Source organism: Vigna angularis, chromosome 7 (genome assembly GCF_016808095.1).
Source record: "Vigna angularis cultivar LongXiaoDou No.4 chromosome 7, ASM1680809v1, whole genome shotgun sequence".
Classification (NCBI taxonomy): Eukaryota; Viridiplantae; Streptophyta; class Magnoliopsida; order Fabales; family Fabaceae; genus Vigna; species Vigna angularis.
Window position 1 is genome coordinate 8,561,379 of NC_068976.1, and position 11,748 is coordinate 8,573,126.

General features: G+C 31.4%; 1 protein-coding gene across 2 annotated transcripts; it reads left to right on the forward strand.

Annotated features, from left to right (window-relative positions):
• The first annotated feature begins 1,495 nt into the window (after nt 1–1,495).
• On the forward strand, nt 1,496–4,879 carry LOC108338715 (F-box protein SKP2B). Of its 2 annotated transcripts, none has more exons than XM_017575769.2 (5): nt 1,496–1,656; nt 2,382–2,753; nt 3,368–3,716; nt 3,800–3,941; nt 4,187–4,879. In XM_017575769.2, the coding sequence occupies exons 2-5, from the start codon at nt 2,488–2,490 to the stop codon at nt 4,549–4,551; spliced, it is 1,122 nt and encodes a 373-aa protein (XP_017431258.1). In that variant the 5' UTR covers nt 1,496–1,656; nt 2,382–2,487; the 3' UTR covers nt 4,552–4,879. The 2 variants fall into 2 exon arrangements, with proteins under 2 accessions (XP_017431258.1, XP_052722628.1); XM_052866668.1 differs by having other exon boundaries at nt 1,543–1,656; nt 2,463–2,753.
• The last annotated feature ends 6,869 nt before the right edge of the window (nt 4,880–11,748 follow it).

Consider the following 11,748-nt stretch of genomic DNA (forward strand, 5'->3'; position numbering starts at 1 on the left):
TTCATCTCCTTGTAATGCATAAAATATTAACAATGTTTTTCACTTTTTCCTTTTGTAACCAAATTTATCTTCTTTTATACCTGAATAATTAATAAGAAGTAAAATTAATATTTAAAGTTATTCTTCGTGATATGATTTTTTGATGTTTCAATTATATAATTTGTTACTAAAATATATTTTTAAATTCTGTAAAAAAATGTGGAGAGTATGAATATTTGAAATTACTAAATAAATAAAAATATAATGTTTTACTTTTTTTTTTCTTTTATGTTTGATGTGGCTTCAACTTTTATGTCTTTAATGTCTTTAACTGATCCTTAAAACATTAATGAAACTTCTTCATTTAAAAACAAAGAAACTGAACATTATCAGGAAGTAATAAATATTGCAGGAAGAAAAAGTTAGAAGAAATACACAAATGAAAGAAAAAAAAATGTTAGGAAAATATAAATATCCAATTTTGAAAGATGAAATTAATCTTCACACATTAGAGAAATTTTATAAAATGAGAATAAAAATTGAGAGAAAATCATGCACAATGCCAACAATTTAGTAAATTTATATAACGAAACTCGTTATTTTATTTTATTTTTCTGTTTTATAATTATTTTTTTATAATCATAGTACTCTTACTTTAAGAATGTATAATCAAATGGTTATATAATTGTCAAAAATATCATATTTCTAAATTAACTAGAAATTAAAAAATAATTTAAAATAAAATATGAATTTCTCCCTTTTTAATTGCGTCTTTCAATTATAATTCATTTTAACAACAAATTATACTCACTATCAACTCAATTACTTCAAATTCTCTTAAACATATTTTATATTCTCTTTATATTATATTTTGAAATATATTAATTTTGTTAAATTTTAAAAATTACATAAATAAAGTACCTAAAAAATCCAACAGTAAATTCATATTCTAATTCAAGTATGTAATACCTCTATTATAACAAGATAATAGAAACATCTTAATGGTGAGATAAACAATATTATCACCATTAAATGAAGCTCTATTTGTATCATTCTTACTTTTCAAATTCAGTACATTCACTTTTCTTCAAAATAAAAATTTAATAAGATTTGATCTGAATAATTAATTTTGTTCAACAAGTTATTAATGTAATAAATAAATATAATCATTCCACTAATCCTCTAACCATCTGCATGCATCACAGTATTCTCATACTGCACCCACCAACCTATTATCTTCAACTTTTTTCTAGCGGTTTCGGTTTCAGCCAAAACAACCTTCTACACACTCGAAAACCACCACAATTATTTCTTTCCTTAATTTCGATTTTCCTTAACTTCATGATAACATGATTCTTTTCCTTTCATGCATTAAGTAATAACCTTTTTCCAATTTTTTCCAATTCTTTCTGGGTGCCAATTAGTGATTATCACTTTTTTTATCTTTGTTATAGCTTCAGGTGGGGTCCACATCCTTGTCACTTCATGCTACACGTGGCATCATACGCGTCGCTATCATGAGCCGTACCATTTCTTCTCTCTGTCACAGTTTCTTCTTTATTTCTTCTCCTTTCCTTCACTTCTATTGCAGTTTTCAGAGAAGCGAAACAGACCCTTTGTTCCTTTAATCAGTAGCATCATAAAGAACCAAGCTTTTTGGCATATAGCTACGAGCTGGTAATGGTCGTTTCACTATCTCTCTTGTGTTGTTTTCCACTCTTACTTTTGATCCTGCACATTTTTAACCTCTGATGGCTTTTTTTAAAAGAAGTAGAATAGAAAACTTTCATTTAGATTGGGTTGTGGGGTTTTTTTTTTTTTTTCATCTGTGGTTGCTGCTTTATATTTTAAAAAGGTTTAGTTTTTCTTTTGATCAACTTTTTGTTTTTTTTTTTGTATGGTTAGTTTGGTCCTTTATCTTACGATTTGAAGTATTTGGGTTCTTTTTAACATGCATGTCAAATTTGTGCATAAGGGGTTTTCAATGTTTGAAGGAGAAAATGTTTCATACTCTTTCTGTGATGATCAAGTTTGATGCTTTGTGCCAATCGTGCCATTAAGAAGCACGTTAAGGGTATTTCTGGAATATGCAGAATTTTTCCAATTAGATTAGACAGTTTTTATCATTTATTTATTATGTATTTCCTTCACAAAATGTTATAATATTGGGGTTAGGGTTAGTTTTTCATAACGAGGTGAATTAAGAATGGAATTTTTATAGGAGAGGATCCACATTTGGTCTTTTGAAAGATGGTACATGTAAAAAACAAAAGGAAAAAAAATATTCAAAAGCTCATCTGTTGATTGTTAGTTGCTATGATTGTTATTATCTTTCTCTGGTAGTAACTTGTGGCCGTTAACTAAATTTATGGTTTGTGGTTATTATTTTGTTTGCACTGAAGCAAGGGCTACTCCAAGGTTCTAGAATTTGTTGTGTTATCCTTGTTTCTTGTGTGGCATCACTGCTACTTTGTTTGTAAAAGCAAGGGCAAAGTTTATCTGGCTTTGATGGAAATGGTTGGCAAGGAGGGTTTGAGAACTGGGGTGTTGAACTTGAGTTTTGGGAAGCTTATGATGGTTGGTGGTGGTGAAAATAGTGGGAAAGGAGTGAACTTGAAAGCTGGGGTGATCACTGATTGGAAAGATATTCCAGTGGAGCTTTTGATGCAAATTTTGTCACTTGTTGATGATCAAACGGTGATCATAGCTTCTGAAGTTTGTCGTGGGTGGAGAGAGGCAATTTGCTTTGGCCTTACCCGGTTGTCACTCTCATGGTACATCTTTATTTCTTATCTTCCCTTCAAATGCTTTTATTTTTTGATTTAGTTATAATTTAACTTCTCTGTGTTTTCTGATTTCTAAATGCTATGTATATCAAACATTATAAACCACAAAAAATTATATTTTCACTCTCTGGTTTATGAATGTACATGATGTTTTTCTACGTATCTGCTATTAGCTGCAAATTGAAACTGTTATTCTTGGTTTCATTGGTTTATTATATGATCATGAATTGATTTCGTTTTGCTGCAATTTCGATTCTGCCGTAAGTTTTAGCTCACCTTTAAGATGTGTTTATGGATTGCTAGCATAGAGACTTGGTGAGATTGCAGCCCATTTTAATTTCATATGATTGCTTTGCATTTCATTTAGCAATATGGATTAATTCCTTTGTGTGGAAGACAAGAGGATGAAGTGTGTCTATGGTGTTGAACATTTACCTTTTAGGTCAGATAAACATGTCTGCACTTGTTTAAATAACAACTATAAGCTACTGGTAATAGGGCAACTTGGTTTTAGAATATTTAAACAAGGAAACTGATGTTTGCATGTTTTTGGGGGTAGAGTTCAAAACCAGTTTCAAAATTGATTATGTAATTCTTTTCAGGTGTAGCAAGAACATGAATAACTTGGTCCTATCTCTTACTCCTAAATTTACAAAACTGCAAACTTTAATCCTTCGTCAAGACAAACCCCAACTAGAGGACAATGCTGTTGCGTCTATTGCAAATTTCTGTCATGACCTGCAAATCCTGGACCTCAGCAAAAGTTTCAAGCTCACAGATCGTTCATTGTATGCCATAGCCCTAGGTTGTTGGCATCTTACAAAACTGAACATTAGTGGTTGTTCAGCCTTTAGTGACAGTGCTCTGGCTTACCTAGCCAGTTTATGCAGAGAGCTTAAAGTATTGAATCTATGTGGATGTGTTAAAGCTGCATCCGACACTGCACTACAGGTGGGTTCAAGACCTGTTGATTGTCACAACCATATAACAACTATGATGGCTGAGATATATTCTAATAAATAAATGGAATGCAGGCAATTGGACGTTACTGCAATCAGTTACAGTCTTTGAACCTTGGATGGTGTGAAAATGTCAGTGATGTTGGAGTAACGAGTTTAGCTTATGGCTGCCCTGATCTTCGAACACTTGACTTGTGTGGTTGTGTCCTTATAACAGGTATCACTCAAAATTTCAGTAATTTAAGTCTTCTGTAGATGCCAGTTGGTTTCACTACTCATATTATTTCAGTAATTTCACTCAAAGTTTCAAAATCTACATTCTTATAACCATATTCTTTCTTTCTTAAGCATGATGCAGCTTCAGGAAGTGGCCAATAGTCACTTCATTTAGTATATATGTATCAGTTTTGGCCTCTTGATTGGCAATATAGTACAACATTGACTCACGTGTTGTTATTTCAGATGACAGTGTAATTGCCTTGGCAAACAGATGTCCTCATCTTAGGTCCCTTGGACTGTACTACTGCCAAAACATAACAGACAGAGCAATGTATTCTTTGGCACAAAGCAAAGTGAAGAACAGAATGTGGGGATCTGTGAAAGGGGGAAATGATGAGGATGGATTAAGGACTTTGAACATCAGCCAATGCACAGCACTCACCCCTTCTGCTGTGCAGGCTGTGTGTGACTCATCCCCTGCACTCCACACCTGTTCTGGAAGACACTCGCTCATCATGAGTGGTTGTCTCAGTCTGACATCTGTGCACTGTCCATGTGCTGTCCAAGCACACCGTGGTATCAGCACCATTCCTAATACAGCACATTGAGCCACACTGGTTCATGCAGAAACACACTTTGGAGAAGTTCACTTGAAGGGTTCAGAGTTTTAGGTCTTCTGCATTAGTTTATATTAATGCTGCATCATTTCATGTTTATTGTAGAACTGGTTGAACTTGGTGCTTGAGCTGCTGTTCATATCTGGATTTCATGTGAAAAGCTTAGGATATTTTGGGTGTAAAAATGGGGTTTGTTCCTAGCTTGGCTATGAATTAATGGTGAGATAGACTTACTATTGCATATCCTTTTATGCAAGGACGCTTGTTTTTTCTTCTTGAAGTTGAGAAATATGAGATAAATTGAGTTTTACTTGATTCAGATTGGTCTAACTATGAAATGCTTTTGTTAAAATTGGATCTTTTTTCTTGTACTTTTACTTCTGATTATAATTATTAATTTGAATCTAATTGGTTGGATTTATGCATGCAAATAATAAGTAATCTATGCATGCAAATTTTATTTTTAATATATAAACTTATAAAAATATAATTAATTTAGTTTAAAATACTAATTATTATTATTATAATTCAGAAAGATTCTTTGAAACTTCTATATGATCATTTGTGTACTTCATCATCATTAACATAATTGTGTTTCAATTAATTACTTGGTTTGTGTTTGTAGATGATGGCATGATTGAATGATTTTTAATCATGGGTTAGGTCCATTAGAGCTCTAAAATCAGAGTTTATGACCTTATGAAATCCCTCGATCAAATTTGTGGAAACTTACTTCAGTTCCGTCAATATTATTATACTCAATTTAGAACTTTAGCTAATTGTATCCAAGGAGTCACCAGAAAGGTTTAGTGGTTGACCTTAATCAGAATATTAGTAGGGATCTGATTACACAATCTTCAATTACATTGCCTTAACTCAATGTCCCTAATTAAACTCTATGAAGAGAAATACCTACCAATCAAAGAACATATTACTCTCACATTCAAACCAACCACAAAAACCCTAGCCTACTTGTGACCCAATCAATAAGATATGCCAACTTTCCACCCTTATTGTTAACACCTACAACTCTTGCCTCTTTGACTAATCAAAGAAACACTAACATTAAAAGAATGACCTTAACTAAAATGCAATAACGTAAAGAGAACATGTTACGTTTCACATATGATGAAAAATTTTCTATAACCCATTTGTGCCAAAATAAGCAGTACTTTGGAAGAGGAGGATGTACTGACATTCAACTTGATCCACCTGGCAGCCCATGCTTGATTATTGGTTGGAAATGGCAATGCTTTTGTAGTTGAAGGATTGATCAAGGAGAGCTAGAAGTAACAATCCAATGACATGCTTTAAATTTGCATGTTTATATTTTTTACTTCTTTATGAGCTAATTTGGTCATTTTCTATAAGTAATACAATTTCTTTTTCTTTTTTCATATAGCTTTCAATTACTTGTATTTACTAGTGCTACTCTTACATTTTTACCTTACTTTTAAAATTCATAATTGCATTTAAATTTTTCACACTACTCTAGATATCTTGTAATCTCTAACTTCTTGTTTATAAGTTATTATTTTTATTTCCAATGTTATAATTTATTTGATAAATGTAATTTTTTTAAGTAAATTTTATTTTCAAACATTTTTAAATTTAAGTTGTTTGTTTTATTATCTTCGTAATTGTAATTCATCATATTAGTTTTTTTTCCAAAGTTCTTATCTTTTATCACCATTTAACAAGTTTCACTTTGTTGTGTGGTTTCAAATAAGTTCAAGATATCGGTGTCATTATATAAAATCTTTATTAAAAATTAAAATAAAAACAAAAATATGGGACATCAAATCATGACAAATTACATTGTATTTATAGAAAAACTACTTTGAACTCTATATACTAAAAAATAGGAAAATGACACTTGAACAACCATTTTTGACAACATTTAGACACGCGCACACGTGTCTAAATTTGAGTGGTCCATTTTCATTTAATTTTTCCAACTAGACCACTCAAATTTAGACACGTGTGCGTGTCTAAATGTTGTCAAAAATGGTTGTTCAAGTATCATTTTCCTAAAAAATATTCCTTAACATATTAAAATATTTATAATTAGTCAATCTTTTCGCATTGTAAGAAAAACCTTTAATTTTTAAAAGTTTTGTTTTAGAAAATTTAGTATTAATCTATCTTATTAGATTTTTTTATAATTTAAAGTATTAAAATATTTCCTCAAAAGCATATTATCATGTGGTTTAACAGTAAATTAAGTTATAAAAATAATAATTTTAAAAATATTTTCAAAAAACAACTAGATTCATTATTAGAAGGTGGGATTTGATATCAAATAAATCAATAATTTTATTTTAAAATTTTTAGTTTGTGATCATTTTATCTATATATTTTTCATGATAAATAATATAATTTAGGATAAACCCATTCGGAAGTCTATTTGTGTGAGTTTTTTTTAGTTAGATCTACGTCTTATTGGTTTCGCCAATTTAGTACTTAAAAATAAAAAATTGACTCAATTGGGCTCTTGCCGTTAAATTGGCTTAACGGGATTAAGTTTTTTATGACTTGGGACATTGATGTGGTCAGTTTTTATATGTGGCATTCACAAAGCTTTATATGTGTAATTTAATAACATTAAACATTTTAAAATTAGGGTTTGGTGGTGAATTTTAAAACGTGTTAAATCTAAAGATGAGGAATTAGGGATTTAGGGTTTGTTCTTCTTGAAGGTTGGCGAGCATTGAAAGCAGTCAAGGTTGCCAAATCTTGTTTCGCTAAAATGATTCTGAGAACTTTTTCTTTGTTTGGAGCATCTGGCAAATTAACCATCAATTTACATAATAATAAAAAATACATGCATTAGAATGTCCAAAGAAAATTAAAAAGTTGGAAATCAAATACTTATAATTCAATTGAAGAATGGTTATCATAGAAAATAATCACAAAAATAATATGACCATTTTAGTAAAGAAAAAGCTGCAAAATTTCCATGGAGATGAATCCAACAAGGTTGGGCATGGTTTGAGGTAGTTGTAGGAATTCAAGTATGTAACCCGTCCTTTTTTCCCCAAATCTACAACTGCAAATTTGAAGGGTCCAAATCTCTTAATACATTTTTTTTCTTAATTGCGAGCGGCGCTGTGACACAACTTCATCTGCATCAACGCAGAACCGCATTAAACCCTAGTCGCGCAAAATCCAGAATCACAAACTCCTTGCTCCACCGCGAGACCACGTCATGAGAGCTCCAGCGCCTTTGTTTCTTCTTCTCGAGCAATTGCGAGAACCAGCACATCCTTCATCTCTTCAAGTCTCCTTCTTCACAAATTCATCAACCTACAAATCCAGAGACATCACAAAACACAGAAACAGAAACCCATTGCGAGTTTATCTCTCTTGCGCAAACAGAAACATGAGAAAACCCCCAATCTCGAAGGAGAGGTCCTAGGAGACATTGGACTCACTCCAATCTCGAACTCTATGAATCCATGATTTGTTGCGTCTTTAATCTCCACTAGTGCAGTCAAGGGAAACGACAACAGTTATTTTCGCTTATAGGCAGCGGTTCCGCAACCGAGGCATATACAGGCGAGGTAAAAAGGGATAGGCATTTTGCCTCGATTCTGAACCGAGTTAAAAGGGTTTAGATTCTACCTCGGTTCACAGACAACCAAGGTAGTAGAGTGTTTTTAATTTTTACTGTTCTGTTCTGTTTTTCTATGCTCTTTTGATTTCTCTTTTCGTTCTCTTTGTGCCTTGATCCACATCTGACCCTTGCGGCTCTTGAACTTGTGTTGTTCCTGCATTACACCAGTCTCGGGGTCCACATACACCATTCTCGTTGCATTGTGGTATGCCCACACATTCACAAGAAGCTCTAGAAGTCGTGAATAACAATAATGCTTGTTCTCGCTCAACCACAATTTCTTTCCAAGCAAACTCCAACCTGCACTAACAACCCAGATTTTCAACCCATATTTTTAACCCCAATCATCACCATCCACCCCAAGAACATTGTTGTTGCTTGTCAAACGAAGAATGTGCGAAGCGCTAAAGACGCAGTATCATGTTGCTCAGCTTTTTCTTTAACTTGCTCTGCTTGCCCATCGATACTGTCATAAGGAACTCAATAAGAATCAAATTGTTGACTGCTTAGCCAATCTCTATCATAGTGTTGAGAATATGGATGAAACTTACATGCAACCAGACCTGCATAAGGATCTACTGTTGAAACCAAGTGCCTCCGTTTCTTCACGAATCTCTAGTCTTCTTCCTTCAATTAATGACAGTTCTTCCAACAACTCCATGAATGTGTTCTACCGGTGCGAAGTGCTGAAGACGCAGTACTAGGTAAACGAGGAGATCGGTCGTGGACGCTTCGGAACCATCTTCCGCTGTTTCCACCCTCTCTCCAACGAACCCTACACCTGCAAGGTCACCGACAAGTCTCTTATCACTGATTCCACCGACCGTGAGTGTCTCCAGAATGAACCAAAATTCATGATCCTTCTCTCTCCTCACCCTAACATCCTTCAAATCTTCGATGTCTTCGAGGACGACAATTATCTCTCCATCATCATGGACCTCTGCCAGCCCCACACGCTCTTCGCCCGCATCGTTAACGACCCCATCTCTGAGACCCAGGAGATTGTTCTGATCAAGAGCCTTCTCGAAGGCTTGGCCCACTGCCATCACATGGGCGTGGCCCACTGCGACAACAAGCCCGACAATGTTCTCTTCGACTTCGCAGATAATCTCTTTGCCAGCAACATCGTCGAGAAAAAGGAGAAGAGGAGAGGTGCTAGGTTTTCCTGGCTTGAATGAGGCATTTGGGGAAAAATTTCCTCTTTCGCTTGTTAGAAAGGCTTATATGCCTCGGTCCATCCTGCCAACCGAGGCAGTATCTTTGCCACCAGAAAGGTACCAGGTGAAAAGGTCTGATTAGTGTAATATCTGTGGGGTTTATGCCTCGGTTCACCCTACCAACCGAGGCAGTATTCCTTTTAGACATTGGTTGCTTGACAACCGAGACATATAGTGTTCTAAAAATTATGAAACTGTCATCGCGTTTTGATACGCTTCAGTTTTTCTTGATCCGAAGCATAATGTGCGAGTTAAAAATGTGATATTTTACTAGTGCTCGAACTCAATTTGATTTTAGTAAACCCTAATTTGGTGATGAACCCTAAGCATCAATCGCTAAGGTTGAAGATGATGAAGGGAGGTTGAAGATGATGAACCCTAATCTGGGTTTCAATTATCAGAAACTTTATTTTTTTATTTTTTAGTTATACATTCCATGTAACCTGCTTGAATGTGCCACGTATAAAAAACTTACCACGTGAACGTGCCATGTCATAAAAAACTTAAACCCGTTAAGCCAATCTAACGGCAGGGTCCCAATTAAGTCAATTTTTCATTTTTAAAGACTAAATTGGCGAAACCGATAAGACGGGGATCTAACCGAAAAAAACCCACATAAATAAAGACTTCCAAAGAGGTTTAACCTATAATTTATAAAAAATTAGTCCTTCATGGTGAAATTTTCTTAATTTGAAAGTTAAACTCGTTATAAAACTAACATTAAAAAAATAAAAGATATATATATATATATATATATATATATATATATATATATATATATATATATATATATATATATATATATATATATATATATATATATATATATATATATATATATATATATATATATATATATATATATATATATATATATATAAAGTTTGTGAGTATTAAATGAACATGTGATTTAGGGATATGTATCTTTATTAAATATTACATAATTTCGGTGTCTCCTTCTTATGTTCTTTCTTGTATCCACTTAAGAGTGAAATTTGATTCTGTTGGATATTTTTGTGAAATAGGAAACCATGTTTTCCATTTGTAGAACCTAGTAGTCTTGAAATCCTAAAGAATATTGTAAGACAGATTAAGTAGTAATGTTTCTAAAATTACAATTTTTGCCTCTTAAACAAGGATTAACAATTAATAATAAAGTAATTAGTCTTAGTTTGTGAGACTGGGTCAATGGGGTCCAGTGTAGAATCTTTGGTGGCCCATTTTTCAAACACTCGAGTACGATGATTGAAGTTGAAAAACAACAAACAATTGATGGATACTGAGGATGTGGTGAAAATAGATACTGATGGTGGATATCAATTATGACGTGGCACAAATCTGATTTTGTTCTATTCAAGTATGATCACATCACATCTCTCTAGATTTTTCTTAAACATTCAATAAATTTAGATATAATATTGTGGGTAGAAGATCTAATACTTAAATATTTGTTTAGTATTTTAGTTCTTAAATTTAAAAATTAATGAATTTTTTTTTTAATTTAGTTATGCTATTTTGTGTCAAATATATTTTAGGTTAATATTTGAATTGTTTATATTTTTAATATATTTATGTTAATATTTGGATTGTTTATATTTTTAATATATTTATGTTTTAATGTTAATTGAAAAAAACAGTTGATATATATAAAAATATTAATATAATTAAGTTAAAAAAATTATATCCATGTATTTGTTAAGTTTGAAATTAAAATATATCAAAATTTTGAATAAAAATAAATTTAAATTTTATTTCAAAATTTAAGACTAAAAGTATATTTATTTCAAAATTGAAAGACATTAAATTAAACTAAATATATTTTCCATCTCTAAATTATAATTAAAAGTTTTTTTTTATTTTTAAATTAAACAATATACTATTTTTTTTATAAGAATAATGTAAAATATATTTTAAAAATATATATAAATGTTAAATTACAATGTATTGTAGAATTATTTTTTATATAACTTTTATAAATAGATAAAAATTTAATTCAAACATGAAATATAAATTTTTTAAAATAATTTAAGAATAAAAATTATATTTAATTGTTAATCTTAAGTATTTTACATTAAAAATGAAGAGAAAAAAGAAAGTGATGAATATATAATAAGGATTTCTCTTCTTTTTTTTCACATTTGTTTTTTAATTTTACTTTATATATATATATATATATATATATATATATATATATATAAATTAAAATAATTATTTTATCAGTATTTCCTTTTAAGTGATTCTTTATTTAAATTTAACTATTTTTAATGATTTGATATTCTTTTAAAGTTAACAATTTTTATAATAAAAATTTGTCACAAAATAAATAAAAACTACTTAAAATAAAATTATAAAAGA

Bases quoted from the DNA above. Each gene is read 5' to 3' on its own strand.
- LOC108338715 (XM_017575769.2), top strand. From the start codon at position 2,488: ATGGAAATGGTTGGCAAGGAGGGTTTGAGAACTGGGGTGTTGAACTTG. The intron at 3,717-3,799 runs GTGGGTTCAAGA...AATGGAATGCAG, and splicing joins CATCCGACACTGCACTACAG to GCAATTGGACGTTACTGCAA. The intron at 3,942-4,186 runs GTATCACTCAAA...TTGTTATTTCAG, and splicing joins TGGTTGTGTCCTTATAACAG to ATGACAGTGTAATTGCCTTG.